The sequence below is a fragment of the Triturus cristatus genome, chromosome 5_1 (genome assembly GCF_964204655.1).
Source record: "Triturus cristatus chromosome 5_1, aTriCri1.1, whole genome shotgun sequence".
Classification (NCBI taxonomy): domain Eukaryota; kingdom Metazoa; phylum Chordata; class Amphibia; order Caudata; family Salamandridae; genus Triturus; species Triturus cristatus.
Window position 1 is genome coordinate 164346580 of NC_140587.1, and position 19390 is coordinate 164365969.

General features: G+C 46.7%; 1 protein-coding gene across 1 annotated transcript in view; it reads right to left on the bottom strand.

Annotated features, from left to right (window-relative positions):
- The window catches only part of LOC146830523 (acidic mammalian chitinase-like), a 277219-nt gene that overhangs the window by 154147 nt on the left and 103682 nt on the right, over nt 1–19390 (bottom strand). Inside the window, exon 2 of the mRNA XM_085604048.1 lies at nt 6451–6480. Within this exon, the coding sequence (XP_085460174.1) occupies nt 6451–6480 (30 nt within the window). The remainder of the gene's footprint in view (nt 1–6450; nt 6481–19390) is intronic.

Below are 19390 nucleotides of genomic sequence, written 5' to 3' on the forward strand. Positions count from 1 at the left end.
GATATCGGTTATCAGTCTTTTTTTGTGTTCTTGCCTGACAAGTACCCAATCACCTTCCTGGATAATTGAAGGCTTGGCTCTCCGATGTCGGTCTGCATACTCTTTCATCTTTGCCTTTCTGGATTTGTCTACCTCTACTAGTTGTTCATGATCAGTACTTTGAGGAGCACAGCTAGCTGAGTTTTCCCAAACAGGTATTCTTGTGCGCAGTGAGACCCAGCATCAAGGTGGCTGGACATTTGTCTGTGGTGCTATGTGGCGTCATTCTGTATGCTTGTAGTACCTCATTCAAAGCTATCTTGACATCGCACCATGACATTTCGGTTTGCTGTATAGTCTGTTTCAGCATAGCCATAAACCTCTCCATTATCCCGTTGGCCTGTGGCCACATGGAAGTGATTTTCCGACGTCTGAAGTTTAGGTACTTGGCAAATGCAGCAAACTCTTTCCCGTTAAATTGAGCACCATTGTCTGTTTTAACCACTTTAGGTATTCCCAATGCTGCAAAGACTGTATCTAATACTGGTATGGTGGTGGATGCTTTGGTGGATGAGACCAGATGAGAAACCGGGAATCGAGAATACTCGTCCATTATGACAAGAATGTATTTGCTTGATTGTAGCGGACCAAAGAAGTCTACTGCAACATGTTGTCAGATGCCCTCCGGTAGTTCTGACATTTGTAGAGGTGAGGGTGGCTCTTCTTGACTGACCAACAGACATTGTGGACAGTCCTTCAGGGTGACTTCAACCATCTGGTCAAGGGAGGGGAACTAGACCCATTTGTGCAAGGTCCTTTTCCTAGAGACAATTCCCCTGTGTCCTTTGTGTGCCAGATTGATGAGTCCTTGGCCCAGTTGTTTCTGAAGGACAATCCTCTTGTCCTTTAGTAGGAGTCCATTTTAAGTAATGGACAATTCGTCTTTTACATGACGAAAGGAGGCCAGTTCTTGAATGTCAATGAGTTGATGGTGACTAGGCTCTTCTAATCCAAGTGTCTCCACCTATTTGTTTGAATGTAATGTATTACTCCCTGCAGGGTGGCGTCTGTTGTAGTGGCGTCAAGGATGGTTTAAAGAGGAACAGCTGGTGGTTTTGCCTGATCAGCAACTAAGTGAATATATTCCTCTGCTACTGACTGTTTTGTGCTTGAGGATGTCTTAGGGTGTTTCGACATGTAGTCAGCCAAAATTTGCCACTTAGTAAGGCTTGTAAATTATGGTCGACCTGTATCATTGAAGGCGGATACCTCAGCGTTCTATCCTGGGTGGCCTCTTCGCCAAGGGGTTTCCAAATATGGTTATTAGAGCTTGGTGGTCTGTGATGAGTGTAAAGTGTTTTTTTATTCGTAAATGAAGATATGTTCACAGGCCCAGACCACAGCCAGACTTTCCTTCTCTGGCTGTGAGTATTCCTTCTCGGTGTCAGTCAGGCTGCGGCTTGCATAGGCAACTAGGTGTCGTTGATCACCTTCCTTGTCATATTGTGCTAGTATGGCTCCAAGACCCACAGGACTAGCATCCACAGTGATCTCGGTCTTTTGTTGAGGGTCGAAGAAGGCCAGATTTCTGGCCAATTCCATGGAGGCCTTGATTGACTGGAATGCTTGGGCGCATCTTGTGGTCCCTTTGAATGTGAGACCTTTTTTTTGTGAGTTCTTGAAGGGGATAACTGTTCGTGGCATAGTCCATGACATAGCGTGCACAATAGCTGGCCATCCCCAGAAATGACCGCCCGTTCCCTGCATCTCGAGGACAAGGAGTGTTGCTCAATGCTGAGACTGTTTCAGGGTCTGGTCTCATTCTTGAACTCGAAAAAATGTGTCCATAAAATTTCAATGTGAATTTGTGAAATTCAAATTTGTCGTTGTTGAGAGTTAGATTTGCTTCTAGGAGAGCATGGCACACCCTATATAGTGCTTTGCTGTGTTCCTGTGTTCCAAACACCAGAATGTCATCAATCAATCAGGGTTTTATAAAGCACGCTACTCACCCGTGAGGGTCTCAAGGTGCTGTTTGGGGGAGTGCAGCTCCGGATCAGTTGAAGAGCCAGGTCTTGAGGCTCTTCCTGAAGGTGTGCAGAGTGGGCGAGCATCTGATGTTGACTGGGAGCTCATTCCAGGTCTTTGCTGCGATGCAGGAGAAGTCTCTTCTACCTGCTCTGGTTCTGCAGATGCGTGGACAAGGTCGGCGGAGTGGAGGTTCCTTTTGGGTACGTGGAAGGAGACTCTCTTGTTGAGGTATTTGGGCCCGATGTTGTGGAGGGATTTGTAGGCGTAATTAACGGTGTTGGGAATATGACGAATGACTCTTCTGATGACATTTTTAGAAAATATCAGCCACTTAGGAAACCCCAAAGCTGATCCGTTTGTATCTAAATAGGCTTTGATGGGTAGAGAAAGTGTTGATGTATTGAGAAATTTTGTGGAGTTCGAGCTGGTGATAACCATTTTTAAGGTCCAGTTTAGAAAATATTTTCGCTCCATTTAACAGCATAATCATGTCACTGATATGAGGTCCTGGGTGCCTTTCTCTGTCAATGGCGGTATTTGGGGCTCTCATGTCCACACAGATACTCACTTTACCTTCTGCTCCTCTTTTAGGTACCACAACCACTGGGGATACCCAGGGAGTGGGCCCGGAAGTTCTTTCGACGATGTATGCTCGGAGAAGATCCCGTCACTCGTCCTCCACGGACTGTTGAAGTTGAAATGGCACCTTTCTGTGCTGTTCAGCTAAAGGTGTCACTAGTTAATTAATGTGCAAGTGAACCTGAAAGTGAGCCATCTGGCCAAGTCCGGTAAATAACTTCAGGAATTTGTAGATTATGTCAGTTTCATCGTCCACTCAGTATATTACTACTACAAATTTGAGTCATTTAACTATGGGTAAGCTGAGGAGACTGTCTGCATCTGGCCCTTCAATTACATAAATGCGAGCTGGAATGGTTCTGTCCTTGTATGTGAGAGATGTCTTAAATTGTCCTATATAGGGAAGGGGTTCTTTAAACACCATTATAGAATCACACAGCACTTTTGTGTAGTTGAAGTTGTGGGTTCATTCTGTTGTATCGTGCAACCGAAATATAGTTGAGAGACGCTCCACTGTCTAACACGCATTTGGCCTGGTGATCACCCATCGGGAGATATAATTGTGGGTATTTCCATAGTCAGTCAGGATCTGCAACCACGTAGACATAGTTTTCACTGTCTTCACTATCTTGAGATATGGGAGTGAGGGATCTTCACTATCGTGATTCCGAGTGTCGAGACCTGTAGGTGGTATGCAAGTAAAGACTTGATCGCAGTGAGCTGGCGGAGTGATATTGGTGGTCTCGTACTGCCTTTGCATGATGACGGGAACTGGCTTCCCTCAACTTTCTATGAATGTGAGCTTCTGATGCTCGGCATACCTTCTCAAAAGTGATTGACTTTACCACACCGTCAACATTTGGGACCTATACCGGGGAATGACTCAGTGTGCAGGAAGTCTTGTTCACATCGATAAAATTTCAGCTGACGTTCCCATCTCTTGTCACCCTGTTTAGGACTGCAGTGGTGACTTGCTCGTTGGGAATACTCCTTATATTTGGATGCTTGCTGACTTTCAGAGGGTTGACGGTCTTTGTGACAAGCTTGAAGCCGAAAGTCTTGTTCATGTTTTTCTACCTTAGCAGCCTCCACCTTCTTTGCATGTTCTTCCGCTTGATTGTTGACCCTAGTCATTTCTGCTATTTCGTCCAGAGAGTAACTTTTTTTTAAAAGACGTCTGCGTAGGGACTCCGATTGACAATCTTTGATAATTCATAGCAGAAGGGCATCTTCTGTTGTGAAGTTTTCAAAAGCACAGTAAAGTGCTAGCCGTTTGATTCATGAAATGAACTCTCCCATGAATTAATCTTTCTACTTAGAGGCCAAATTGAAGATGTAGCGTTCATAATCAATATTCCATTTGTGAAGACATTTTCTATCCAGTGCCTCATGGATGTCTTGATAAGAGGATGCTGCCTCTGCCGGAAGTTCCTTGGTGATCTTGCCAACTTTGTTCACAATCAAATTGCATAGTGTAATGAGCTGTTGATCGGGGTCAGAGACTTGTGATCCTTTCATGAAGTCTTCAAAATCTTCCAGCTTTTCCAGCAAAGACCCAAACCACCACTAGAGACATGGGACAGAGGTTCTGGCGGGCACAGAAAGGGGACTCCTAGGATGGCATATTGTTGCCCCACCATGAAGAGCCAGGGGACTCCAGCGTGGCCCCATCTGCATCATGATCATGGTGTTGCATCGAGTTTTGGGGACACCGACATGGCTTGTGGATGTGAACAAGGTCACTAGAGATCGTCAGTCAGGAGTAGAATCGATGTCCTAGAAGCGAAGAGGATATGAAGCAGATAACTGGGTGTAGCTGAGGCAGTTCAAGATGACTGCATAAAGTTAAGAGGTGCTGTAGAGTGAAGGCATGCAGCGTAGAGGAGAAATGAATTGTCTGTAGTGAACACCAGCAGTTGGTGTACGGGATGAAGAATGCACCAGATATGCAGTAAATTTGTATTTCAAATGGTGCCTGACTTTAAGAGGCCACCAGGTATTAGCCAATGCTCATTAGGAGAAGAAGCTGGTAGGTGGGACCAGGAATAGATGTGCCCGGGGTGGGGTCCCAGGGTTGAGTGACAGGATTCCTCAGTATGGTGAAGGTATACGTCCCGGGGGAGGGAGCTCCTGAAGGTGCATCACTGCAGCTCAGTCATCCTGCAGCAGCGGGCATACGCGGCCGGGCTGGGCTCCCGGAGTCACGTTGGAGTTCAGATGGCTACCCCTCTACCAGATGGGCCCGCGATTGGGTGGGCATCCGTAGATGTGGGAGGTTGCAGCTCCGGTACGCGTGATCGGGGTGGGCTCCTGATTCTGCGCAGCTGGCTGCTCCGGGGAAATGAAAACGCCGCTTTCGCTCCACAGGAGGGAAGACTGGAGGGCACAGGTATGCACACGGACGAAGGTCGTCGGGACCACTCCTCGTCGCCAGTTGTCAGATTCTTTGTGTCCACAGAAGACTCGGACACACAGAGGTAAGTGAGCACGTATTTCTTTATTCTTTATGTCATTAAGGAGACCACGTCTCCATGCTCCTGCTTCCTTTCTCACTGTAACCCTATCTAACTAATCCCTCACTTTCCAGTTACTAGCTTTCCCTTCCTGTCCTGCCTTCTCCCTGCCTGTAGGGTCCTGGTGCCCCACACATAACAGCTACCACTACATTACAATACTGTAAAGAGCATGTGGTAAAGGGACACAATGTAAAGAGGATGTGGCACAGGTACACACAGTGTAAAGAGGATATGGCACTGAGAAACGCAGTGTGGCGCAGCGGCCAGGGTGGCTGACTCCGGAGCGCAGGGCTCCCAATTCGATCCTCAGACGCAGCTCCCTGCCTGTAGGGTCCTGGTGCCCCACACATAACAGCTACCACTACATTACAATACTGTAAAGAGCATGTGGTAAAGGGACACAGTGTAAAGAGGATGTGACACAGGAACACGCAGTGTAAAGAGGATATGGCACTGAGAAACACAGTGTGGCGCAGCAGCCAGGGTGGCTGACTCCGGAGCGCAGGGCTCACAATTCGATCTTCAGATGCAGCTCAGCTCAGCACCACGTGACTCTGCTCAATAGCTCACTTTTTTTCTCCCCGATACCCCCAGCGTCTTGATACCCTTCGGGGTGAGTAGTTTGGGCCTTACAAATACCGAATTTAGATTTTAGTGTATTTAGGATGTGGCACCAGGACATGGTGTAAAGAGGATGTGGCACCAGGACACACAGTGTAATGACAATTTGTCTGTGGGATAGAAAGTGGAAGGAGGATGTGATACTTGGGCAAATAGTGTAAAGAGGGTGTGGTACTGGGAAATGTAGTGTAAAGAGGAAGGAGAACTGGGACAAATAGGGTAAACAGGATTTGGCACCAGGACATAGTGTAAAGAGAATGTGGCACCAGGACACACAGTGTAAAGAGGATGTGCCACTGAGAAACAGCATAAGTAGGATGTGGCACCAGGACAAAGTGTAAAGAGAATGTTGTACCCGGACACATTGTAAAGAGTATGTGGCACCGGGACACAATGTAAAGAGGATGTGTAATGATGATTCAGCAGTGTGACAGAAAGCGTAAGGAGGATGTGAAACTCGACAAATAGTGTAAAGGGAGTGTGGCACTGGGACATTTAGTGTAAATAGGAAGTGAAACTGGGACAAGATGGGTAAAGAGGATTTGGGTAAAGACAAAAAATAATGTAAAGACTCAAACTCCAAACCACCCTCCAACAAAGATTAAAAAAAAAAAAATAGAAACAAAAAGTAGACAAGACCAAGTGGTGCCCCATTTTACACTCTCCCATACACGATACATAGGATCGAGCTCTGCAATAGACAGATGTTCCATATTCTCCTTACCTGTCTGTGCTTGCAGCAACAGGGCCATTCCTAGAAGAATGGAAAGAGACCATGAGAAGCTAAACACAAAGCTAGAGGAAGAAAGTAATTTTTTCGATTCAGTACTTGTATCATTGTACTCTGGAAAGGAATTATGCGAGAGTCAGTTGGGAAACCAGTTTCCCATGTGCAAAATAGGCTGCCTGCCCTGACTCTTCCCTGCTCCCCCACCAAAGAAGACATTTCATGATGCCCCACATCAATCAGCCACTTCGGCATAGGGGCTCCCAGGGGCGCTTTGCTTGCTTAAGGTAAGGGAATGCTAGTCCTTGCAACTAACTGCTCATCAAGCTACTCCTTCTGCCAGGGTGGCCCCTCTTCCGGTACCTAACGTACTGGAGGAGTGGTAGGTATGGCGCCACACCTGACTTCTGTTTCCCTGGTACAGCCTTTCCCTGCTTTTCTCCTACTATTGTCTAGTTCCTTCTCAACCCCATTGTCTCCCACTCCCCTTTTTGTGTTGATTATTGCTGTGAGCACCAAGGTGTTGGCAGTCGCAGGTTTTTTCTGTGACACGTATCCTCTCTCCTCTCATCTGTACTCCACAACTCACACCCTCTCAAGCTTTCCCTGCCCGTCCTGCATACTGTAGCCATCATCTGTCAGCAGAAGATTCTCCCTTTTTGTTCTCACCGCACCGCATTTTTGCTACTACCTTTACTCCTGTCAATCAGGTACCTTCAGATTATCTCTGTCTTTAAATTACGCCAGTGTAAATCACATAACTTGGGAAATTTTACGTTACTCATAAGCACCAAAATGAAACCTTTATGCCAGTTGCAGTACTACACTAGGGGCCCGGTAAAAATCTAGGGCAGGAACAAGAACGACCAGAAGATGAGTGACCGTTGTTCGCAGCAGTTATATTTTTCTTGCAATTTTTTTAGTTCAAACTGTGTCTTTGTGGCAGAAATTGATGTCTAAATGACAGATTTGCATCTCACATAATTACGGGCTACGCCACGTAATTTCCCCAAATTTCACATAATGATGTGAAAAGTCAAGTTATGCGAATTTCACACGTCTAGTTCTCCCCCCTGAAGCAGGGCACCAGCAGGAGGTGTGGCTATCTGCAGAAACCTCACCGTTTTAGGTCGAGCCTAGTGTTACAGCGCATGCGTTGCTCACTCTGCGAGGCATATTATAGTAGGGACAGATGTGGAAGTGACGTGGAAGCCCCGCCCATATTGTTCATTGGCAGGCTTCATTGTCCATGGTAAACGCTGGCTTCCGGTTGATAGTGAGGCTTCTTAGTCCCTCCTTGTTACCGCTCTGTCTCCTTTTTTGACCGCCCATCAGGACTGGATCTTTTACGTTACATGGTCTCCTTCGTAAGTCGGTTACCACTATGTTTCTTCAGTCAGTCGGCTTTCATTGCCATCCACTCTCGTTGCCTCGTTTTCTCTCTCTCTCTCTCTGCTGTTCTGTCTCTGCACACCCGCCTTCCTCTCCCCAAATGCCTACTTTCACAGACTGTCTCTCGCGCTCTTCCCTGTCTCACTGACGGCTGGGCTGACATCTCACTTTAGGGGGAGAACTGCGCGCCGCCCTATGAGAGCTCTTTTATGCTTGTTTTAGTGTGTCGTGGGGAAATCAACCCTGGCGAAACATATTTGTTTAAAATGCTTCGGCAGATCAGTGGGATTTTCTGCTTTGCAAAATGCGCCGACAATTAGGGGCTTGTAAAACAACTCAATCACGTCATGTATGGTACATTTCAGAGTTATTGGATGATCGAATACCCAAATTAATCAAACTTTTGAATTAGTAATCAGACCCCTGGAAGGCATCAGCGATGAAAACAAAGCTCCAGAGCAGCAAAATGTAACAATATGAAGTGAAGTGTTTAAAGAGCATTTTGTGAAGTACACGTGTCAGGCAAATGGAAGAAACAAACAACGTCCATAAATAATAACCGGCGAGTATTCGCATCTCCACGGTGGTGGCAATAAACAGAAGTACTGCGGATTTGTAGGAGACAAAGCAGTTTTCTAAGAGCAGTGGAAATGCACTGTGCGTGCACGTGACCATGGATCCTTTGAAAAATACATGTTTATGTGTATGAGAATTTTAGTAATCATGACATCCGATCGACTTAAACAATAATTTAAATCACAACACCGTGTTTTTAATTTAGCGAATAATACCGAAGTGTTGCAGTTTCTAAGCACTGTAAGTAGCATTGGCACAAAGATTACAGTCAGTTCTCATGTACTAGTAGGTAGGTAGCACCTGGCAACACAAAGGAAAGAGAATCAGAATGTGCAGAAGGGGGGTTTGGGCACCGGCCGAACCCAGTGAGTTCTGCCCCCCAGGCAGATTGGGAGGGGGAGGGTCAGGCCGATTAGCGGCCATTTTGCGCATGGGGCTACTTCTGGAAATAGCCCAATTGTAGCCCAATAGTTAATAAATTAGGGCTCTGCATGCTCCCAGCCACCATTTTAGGTTCTGGTGACTTGGTGGCTGAGAGCGGTGTAGGTAAGTAGCAATTTTTGTGCCAAGTTAGGAGCGTTAGAAGGCGAGGTAGTTAAAAAATGGCAGGAGAAGATTACTGCGTCTTGGAGGCGTTCAGGCTCCTGAGTGAGGCAGAGCGGCTGCACTTGCTGCTGGCGGATGGCCTCCGGGAGTGCACCCCCCCGAGGCATGCTTCAGTGGGGGTTGCAGCCTGCATGTCCCCTAAGTGGACCCGGAGGCAAGAGGTGAGTAAGCGGGGCCGCTCCTATACCAGGAGAGGGACTCAGATGAATCTCGTCGAACTGGAGCCTCGCCGCAGTAAGGAGGCTCGGGTGAAGGTGCGAGGGGGGGTGGGGCCCACCGGAAGAGCGTGGCGCGCGTCTCTCTGACTGGGCTCCGGAATGCCAGCAAGATTGAAGGGAGTAGCGGCTCCAAGGCACGTGAGGCCTCTGGCAGGGGGGTTTGTTGAAGTGCAGGGAGGGTGGGAGAAGAGAAAGGAGCAGGTAGAGGCCTGAAGGAGATCCCCAGCTGGAGCGAGCCGGGGACGGGGCCAGGGACACTTGGAGGCCCTGCTGGGTGTGACACTTTGGTCCAAAGGGAGGGCATGAGTGAGGAAGAGGGATATACTGGGCAAGGGGGCCAAGACTGGGCTCAAGGGGTTCAGGGGGAGGGGGTGGGCAGTGGGGCAAAGCAGAGGGGAGAGGTTGGCCCCCATAGGGGCAGGGACGGGTGCCTGGGGTCGGAGAGTAAATTCAGGGAGGGGGGAGAGGGATATGATATCTTGTTAGCAGGGGTGGAGGGGGACAGCCTGCCTGTTGGGTTGGACCCAGCAGAGGGCAGCCAGGACTGGGAGGGCCTCGATTTTTTCTAGTCTGGCAGGATGAGGTGAGGGGGTTAGACAGGTTAGGGCAAGTGGACACCTACATGGTGCAAGGAGGGTCTTTGGGAATTGAGGCCAAGGGTTTGTGGCAGAAAAGTCAGGTGGACGACGGAGGGGAGGGGTTGGGTCAGGGTAGGGGTTCCATGGGTTTGGGGGCTGGCCCCAGCTGGGCACAGGCTGGATTGTCTAAGGGGCTCGAATGGAGTGAGGATGAGGAGGAGGGGAAGTGGGGGGAAGCATTAGATTTAAGCAGGATGGGGCGCGGGTGGGCAGCCTGTACTTTGGGGGTAGGGAGGAAGAGGAGCTGGGGTGTGAGGGAGGGGGAAGGTAGGCCCAGCACACCAGACCAGTCATTTTTATTGCAGGTGGAGGATCCGCGACAGGGGACAGACTTGGCAGAGCTGGGAGCGGCTCAGAGGCGCCAAGGTGAAGGAAGGGTGGAGCCTCATGCAGCGTTCCCAGTACCGGCATGGGATCTCGACATGGCTGGCAGAAGGAGGCCCCAAGCGGTCTCACTGGCCCCAACACCCGACGGACCTCAGCGGTTTGTAGGGCAACAAGGCATCAGGAATACGTCTTTCACGGGTGCTAGTGGTTATAGAAGGGTGCAGTCGGTTCCCCCAGTGGAGCGGCAGTGGGGGCATCTTGGGCAACAGAATGTTGGGAGGTACAAGAAGAATTGGATTATGACGAGGTCAGCCTGGAAGAGGGCGAGTTAATAGAGGTTGAAGAAGGGGGTGAGGGGGTGCCGAGTAATGTATCTTCTAGTATGTTACAGGTGGCACGGCGGCCGGCTGAGCTGGTGGGGCGGACGTCCAGAGTGGCTCAGACTATGGCTCCCATGGCAAGGTGGATGTCAACATGACAGGCATCCTCCTTAGAGCCAGGTAAAACGTGGGAAAGGGGGGAAAAGCCAAAGATGGTGTTGGTGGGTGGGAAGGGGTTGGGGGAGGAGGGGCGTTTGCGGAAAGGCAAGTATGTATTGGATGTCGGGGTGGGCACGGACGACTTAGGTAAGTCACCTGCAAATGCGTTAGCGGACACTAAGATGAAGGGGTCGGGGGACGCAGGGGACAAGGATGTGGCAGAGACAAAAAAAAAAATTAGAAAGCAAAAAAAATTGCACACTTAATGTTGGCAACTATCAGAGAGGATATGGAAAGGTGAGTATGTGGAGATGCTAAATTACTGCACAGGGAAGTGTGACTGAAGGAGGGTTTGAAAGAGGAAGAGTACGAATTAGTCAAGAGGCCACTGGTGCCACTCACCATTGAGAATTGGACAGCGGCATTCTTAATATACGAAAGTGTGTATTGCAAGAAGAATCCGTAACATTGCGTAGCCCTGTTTAAATACATGGACATGATCAGGAAGGCACAGATTACAGGGTGGGGATATGCATGGGCACAATACGATGAGGAATTTCGGGCACGTATGGCTTGGGACACGGAAGCAAAGTGGGGAGAGTTAGACACAGATCTTTGGCAGCACACAATGGGGGCATCACGGGCCGGGAAAACAATGTTCACAGCCAGCGGGCTACCTATAGTTTGTTGGCCCTTTCAGGGGAAGCCCACCCGGAGAGGGGTGGGGGGAACAGGCAGGGGGCAGAGAGGTTTGGGAGGGGTGTGCTGGGACTTTAATAAAGGGATGTGCACTCTGGAGTTTTGTAAGTTCAGGCAGACTGCTCCAAATGTGGGGGCAGGCACGCACTGGTCAATTGCTTTGGGGGAGGGACAGGCCAGCAGCAAGGGGGCCAGAAGTGGCAGTAAGGGGGGTTTAATGCAAGTGGGCAGCAGCAGCTGCCTTTCACATGAAGAAGGGGGGGCTAAGGGGTTTGGGCCAAAGGGCTCATACACCGGTTAGGGCAGACAAACTAGAAGCAGCCTTACATGGTTATGGCAACCAGAAGGCTACAAAGACTTAGCGAGAAGGGTTGCAACAGGGTTTTTGTCTGGGGTATGAGGGACCTAGGGCAGACAATTTGCAATCGGCAAAGGAACACCCCACAATAGTGCAGGACAAATTGGATAAAGAAGTGCATGAGGGTCGTATGGCGGGCCCATTTGAGGACTGGCTTTTGGAAAATTTGATTGTTTCTCCCATTGGAGTTGTACCAAAGAAGGAACAAGGTCAGTTCCGCCTAATTCAGCATTTGCCATGGCCAGAAGGGAGCTCTGTTAACGATTTCATGGATGAAAGGGAGACTACTGTGTCATATTCGTCAGTTGACGTGGCCATGTCACTGGTTGTGACCGCAGGTGCAACGGCACAAATGGCAAAATGCAACATAAAAGCAGCTTTTTTAAAAAATCTCTTTATTGAATTTTCATAGAAACATAAATAGCATCGCTACCCTGCAAGGCAATGCAAACATCAGGCAAACAACAAAACATCATGTGATTAACTGACCTCACGCCATATCCTGACTTGGGCTTCGTATAATATACAGTGACATCATCATGCTAATAGAGGATACAAAAACATATTAACATCACGTTTTATCAGTCAATGAACTGTTCTGGGCTTACGTGCGAAGGAATTGACGTAAAGGTTCCCAAATGTCCTTGGGCTTAGAAGACGATGGAAGCTTTTCTGCGTAGAGTTCAAGGTTTTCCTTATAATACACCAAATCTTTGACCCAGTGGTCTGCACGGGGGCCAGCGTACCCACCCATGTCAGTGCCACCCGTTGCTTTGCCATCAGCAGTGCAATTCGTACGAAACTGTCTATGGTCCCTTACAGCTGAGGTACATAATATAATAGACATGCCTGAGGTACACATTGCAATGAGGTCCCAGACATGGACTGTATGCATTGCTCTATATCTTCCCAGGACTAAAACACAAGCCCGCACTCCCATGTACAGGTTCCCAAATGTCCTTGGGCTTAGAAGACGATGGAAGCACTTCTGCGTAGAGTCCGAGGTTTTCATTACAATTAGGGCTCCCGGTTTTCCGTTTAAACGGATATTTACATATAAATACAGACAGAATTTTTTTTTATTTCGTCTGTATTTATATTTAAAAGCGGGAAAATACTACTAAATTTTGCTGCACTGCCGTGCTCCAGCCGAGTTGCTTCGCCATGCCCCTCTCCCTGATTCTAGGCAGAGTGGAGCTGCAGGGGCTCTTAGAAGGGGTGAAACAACAGCGAGGCCTCATTAACATGCAAATGGTCTTTTAAATACCTGTGAAGTGCTCGGGTGCGGCTGGTGTGTGCCCGGGAAGCTCTCTCATCCCGGGCTGCCACACACGACAGGGGGGGGGGGGGGCTGAAGCCCTTTGAGTCCAATGGGTGTTGCAGGCCTGATCTGACCATCGTAAGACAGCCGGCCAAAGTGACACCCGCACTTTAAATTTGTGCCCAGGTCACCACTCTTCCCTGCTGGCGCCACTCGGCAGCAATCACCCCGCCCTGACGCTCGGCTCTATACCCATTTATTTTTTTATCTCTGGGGCATTTTTATTTAGTGGGGCAACACTCCACCCTGATGAAGAAGCCGCCCCTGCCAAAGATTAACATTTGTTTATATCTTGGTAATGTTATGATCTGGGGGTTCACATTGGACTAAAATGAGCGCATCTGTGGTAGATAAACTGGGGGCGCACCAGACAGCAATGAGACGAGACTGCGCCCGGCTGGTACATTTTACCATCTTCTTCCATGACTTAGTTGTTTGAGCCCCATGTACTACCGACTTCAACGCGATGATTCCATTGTTTTATAGTTTCATGAGTGACCAAATACTATATTCTTCTAGTACAAACATGAATTCACGGATGCATGTGTGAATGTATGCATTTTCCAAGTGTACCTGAATGCTGTATGTCACAGAATGCAGAGGCGCAACTAGAGCCAAATTTCGGGGGGGGGGGGCTAAGGAAAAATTTCGGGGGGGGGCTGAATCTTTAAGCAATGGTTAGAGTGGAGCTGCAGGGGCTCTTAGAAGGGGTGAAACAACAGCGAGGCCTCATTAACATGCAAATGGTCTTTTAAAGACCTGTGAAGTGCTCGGGTGCGGCTGACATTTCACATGCTGGCCCTCTAGTCATAACTTCACATCAACTCCAGGATCTTGTGCCGACGTTCGAACTCTCAGCAGCAGCCTGGGCTTTTTGTTGTGTCTTCCCTGTGCCTGTCTTACCACAGTGGCAGAGAGCAAAACGTGGTGCAAGAGTGAAGGCAGCGTTGGATGCTAGCGTCCACAAGATTGCTGCAGGTCACAGTTTGGAAATGGAAACCTGAACGGTTTGGTGGACTTTCCCATTTCTTAATACGTTTGTATGCTTAGTTCGAAATATTTACATATCTATTAATATTGGACCTACTCCTCTGTTTCTAGGCCCTGCCAGTGGTGACAAAGGGAGTTAGACATTCAGCAGTTGATCCAGTCACACAGTGTTGATGGAGGTCAGAAGCCAGGCTTAGATCACCGTTCTCCAGTGTCCACATTAACAATGAAAGTCCCTCTGGCTGGGATGAGGCCATAAGCAATTGACCCTCCATTTTGCTGCAGGACAGCTCTGACGCTATTCAGAGGTTACAATTTGTGGAACTTTGCTTACAGAGTTTACAACTATGTGCTTTTTAGGGAGAAAAGGCAGCTTTGACTTTTTGAAAGTATGCTGTTAGATGGGATGTTTACTCTTATACTTCCCCTTTAAGATAGCATTTTCTTTAACACCAATCACTACAAAATTTTTCCTCAAAAGCAGACTGTTGCAGTTTTCCCAGTAGCATGTGTGGTTTTAAAAATATGCTGAAAATGAGCTTCAAGTGTAGGCGTAAGTTTATGTGAGGAAATTAATGTTAAGATTTTATTTATTTAAAAATCGTAGCCTCGAGATGCATTTATTCTGTGCACTCGAATATGGGGTTAGAGGCGGTACCATCAACCACTCTAGTGCGAGTTGCAAAGTGTATGGGCCTAAATTAAACCATTTCCAGCTCAACCCCAGAAGTGTTTGGCTCTACAGAAGCCACTGTATCTGCTGCTCGAAGCCAGTTTCTGCACAAGTGAGGGACAATCCCTCATCTCTGTTAGCTCCATGCAAACTGTGGCAGGTCTCTTAAAAGAGTAAATTTTATGAGTATCATTTTCTCCATGACGGCCCCTTCTATGTCTTATGGCAGCTGCAAAGTTGTAACTGCACTTAAAGGCTAGGGCAAGTACATGACTGTGGCCGATTTCCACACACACTGACACTATTGTAAGATCATATTAGTTTGCATTAAAATGCGAATATAAATTGTGGTAGTACTGAGCTGTTGATAGCCTTAAATAAATGTGGAAAAATACTAACTGCAGCGTCGTCTTTTGGTTGCGGAAAAAATAAATGCGGATATATACAGAAAAAATGCCCAAAAAATAAATACAGATAAATACAGACGGAAATGGCAAAAAAATAAACACCATAAAACCGGGAGCCCTAATTACAATACACCAAATCTTTGACCCAGTGGTCTGCACGGAGGCCAGAGTACCCTCCCATGTCAATGCCACCCAACGCTTTGCCATCAGCAGTACAATTTGAATCAGCCTATGGTCCCTTTCAGCTGAGGTACATAACATAATAGACATACCTGAGGTACACATTGCAATGAGGTCCCAGATATGGACTGTATGCGCTGCACTACATCTTCCCAAAACTAAACACAAGCCCGCGCTCCGACGCCAGATGCCAGAAGTCCGCATCTATCTGGCCGCAGCGCTTGCATTTACTTCTGTCTCGAAGGCCCAACCTGTGTAATTTAAGGGGTGTGTGGAACACTTGATGACTATATTTAAAATGGATAATCCACAGATTGTCATTTGGAGTGAGGGTGCCATTGAGGTTGCAAATGCGCTCCCAGTCAGATGGAAGCAGCGGAGGTGTAAGCCTGTCATTCGAGAGGATGAGACTTCTATCTACACCAGTAACCTTCTCATCTCACACCGCTCTATACTATTTAGTTACTAGCTTGCGTCTTGTGAGTGCAACCAGTAGCAACTGCAGTGAGTGCAAAGAGGGTGTTTCAGCAGTAACTGTAATCTAGTGTGTTTTTATAGCTAGCTTCATTCTGAGCAGTCTGAGCAAAGTGAACTGGAATAGCATCGTTGGGTTAGTAATGTACTGAAGCTCCTCAGGCGTGACAAAACTCCCATCAGGATAGAGATCGTGCATCGTATCAATACCAACCTCACGCAGCGAACGCATCGGGCCTTCCTTCTGCGTCACTGAGAGCGCTGCATGATGTGCCAGTGGTAGTGCTGGAGCATAAATGGGTAGCTTGGATGACAGTTTCCCAATAGCGTGCCATGCGGCAATGGTGGTGTCTAACGCATTAATTTCGTGCTTTGGCGTGCCTCTCTGCGAGTGTGTAAGTATGTCAGAGAGCAGGACTGGGTGCGCATCGCCATCCTCCACTGCCACATGAGGAGTGAAGGCGTGGGGGTTGTACCAATAATACCCGAACTGCACCTACGCTCAGAGATAATATATGTAGAGGTCTGGTGCGCAGAAGACTCCTTTGGCATAATCTAACTTCAACGTATTCCAACCCACCCTAGCTTGTTTGCCTCCCCATATTAATCGCAGTAACGATGACCAAATCGTGTTAAAAAATTGTTTAGTTAGTTGTATAGGGATGTTACAAAAAAGGTATAAAAAACGCAGTAATACTATCATTTTTATGATAGCGAGCAGTCCGCCAATGATAATTGCAATGCTCTCCACCTGTCCACTTGTTGCTCCAGGGCCATACATGCTCTCCCAAAATTGTCTTTAACTACATCCTCAGGATCCCGGTGTACCCAGATACCCAGGTACTTAACTGGGTCAGCAGACCACACCAACGGATATTCCAAACAAGGAGGGGTAATTATCGATCAAACCCCATGTGTTGTAGGATCCAGAACATGTGACTGTGAACAAAAGGCACCCCCTAGTTAATTGAAGGTCCAAGAGGAGGGGGAAGCAAAAAAACTAATTAAGGAACCTTTAAACTGACCTATATCTCTTTTTGTGTGGCCACAATTGGCTCAAATTTGTCATCAACCCAACATCACTGTTATACAAAGCAATTAATCACAGAAATCTATCTATCATTTTATCAACGTGATATTTTTAAATATTTCTTTATACAAAACTTTTTTTTAGTTCAATTATTTTTTTATTATACAAACAGTTCATTCATTTTGGTCGGAAAGTTAAATGCAATACAATACACATCAGAAAAGTGAATAAATACATCACCCCACAAAGGCCATCAACAAAACATTCTCACCATTCAAACCTACTCATACCAACCTTCACACATACATAAAAGGAGAGATTCAAACATAGGGGAGGTCCAGTATTCGTGTGAAAGGGACGGATATTAGGATTGTAGATCAGATAGATCACACCCATCAAATATCTCTGATATGTTTGTCTCTCATGGACCTCTTAGCAATTGCATTGCTGGTCTACGCATATTTCGGTGGATCCGCGATTAAGCCACCTTCCTCAGGACCATAAAAAGTTAAAAATGAATCTCAATTTGACGTGGCCGGGGGTAATCTGGGAAATAATGAAGCAAATCAGTAGCAGCAAAAAAAGGGTTTGACATTTAGAGACTTAATTTTTCAAGACTGACTATATTCATAATCTAAAAACCAGGTACTTATATTTTATATCATCCATTATGTACCAAAAACCTGTGATAGATAGACCAAAAAATTCCATATCGTTCCATCCTATCAACATGCACCTAAAGTAAACACCCCAAGTTTGAAAAAAAGAACACACCAAGGTGGCAAAGTGTTTAATACATAGTGGGGCAAGCATTACATCATATAGCTATACCACACAGGATCTTTATCGACAGAGTGAGAAGTTTTGAAGGTCTGTGATTTACAGCTATCGCGCTAGCTACCATATAGTGCAAAAAGGTTTGCTTACCTATGGCCAGCGACCACTGGTGATTATTTTAGATGTATATCGGGGTGTGTACCAGTAAGGCTTATGCACTAGGACGTGGAGCGACAGAGCCATTTGCGACATCCTTATTGGTTTACCCAAACCATACACGCCCATACAATAGTGAAGCAGTTTCCTGACCTGCCAGTGCCTTTGAAGGGCTGGGGCCACTATTCATCATTAAAGACAAGCGTTGGCAAAGGCATTAGATCCAGCTTTAATGCTTTAACACAAGCAATTACAAATATTGTTTAGCGCATTAAAGCTAGCCCTATTGTCTTTGTTAATGCTGGAAGGAAAATTCCAAAAATAGATACCTATCTCTATAACATGCATAGAGAAGATAAAGAACTGATCTTCACAAACATTGATGAATGAGTGTAGTTTTCCGATGTAGAATACTCCCTCATGCATTCCAATAGAAATGCTTCCTAAAAGATGGAATGATACATCACACAACCAGTAGCATGAGGTGGAAGGGAATACTCCTATGGGTGGAGCCAAAGCTGCATGATATGTAAATATAAAAGATTTTTCAACAATAGGTCTTGACAATTTGGAAGGGTCGGGAAAATGTTGACTCATTGTCCTGAGATCATGATGTTGGGAGCACATAGCGCAGGTGAAAGCATGGGATGGGCAGTCACCTTCTACTGCTGTGCTTTTCTCACTTCCATAGGTCTCAGACAGCAAGAGTGTTGGCAGAGGCTTTGAGTGACAGCCCGCGCAGGACTGGGGGAGAGAGAGAGCAGAAATGAGACAAGAGCTAATGGTAAAGAGTGAGTGAAATTAAGTCTCTTTATAAGCACTCCCAATTTTTATCAAAGAGGAAATGATGCACAGGATTAAATATCTATTTGTCCAGGATCATAAGGTGTATTCAAGTGGAACAGTGATCTGATTCTGGTCTGCTGGTTGCAAGGTAGTCACAAAATTCACCTGGAAAGACATAGAGGCTCAGAAAGGAGAGGGACAAGGCACAGCTTTAAATAGCGCTCAGATGCAATGCGCCATAAATTTAGAGGATACAACAGAGCACAGGAGGTGGTGGGTCAAATAATGTGAGGAGGAAACAGACCACAGCTTTCTGCTCATGCAGCTGCTACAATTGTTTAGTTTTGCAGTACAGAAGAGTACTGAAGATTTTTTTCCAGAGTTGTACTCCTTTGATTGCCTAACAAGTGTTAAAGACTGAGCCAGCAAGACTGGGATTTGTAGTAAAGCGGGTTATACACATTAATTATTACATAAGGTGCATGAACCCATTTTGCTAACACATGGATAGGCTACAAGGACCACTGGGAAACGAACAAACAGACGTAAAGAGGTTGACTAAGAAGGAGAAAGGTGAGGTAAAGTAACCGAGAGGGAAAGAGAAAACCAGACAGAGAGAGAATTACAGAGGAAAGAAGGCAAAGGAAACAAGCATTTGCAATGCAAATAGGTCTTGCATTTGTGAGTTAGAGCTATTGACATTGTTTTTTACCTACACATTTTATTTTTGGAGTGAATGTATGTAGTGTGCAAAATCCCTTGGAAAGGTCCTGCACTTCGTAATAAATATATTGAAAAAGACGCAAAGTGTGGATTGTGTCAACAATTGCTTGGCACGTACCTCATGGGT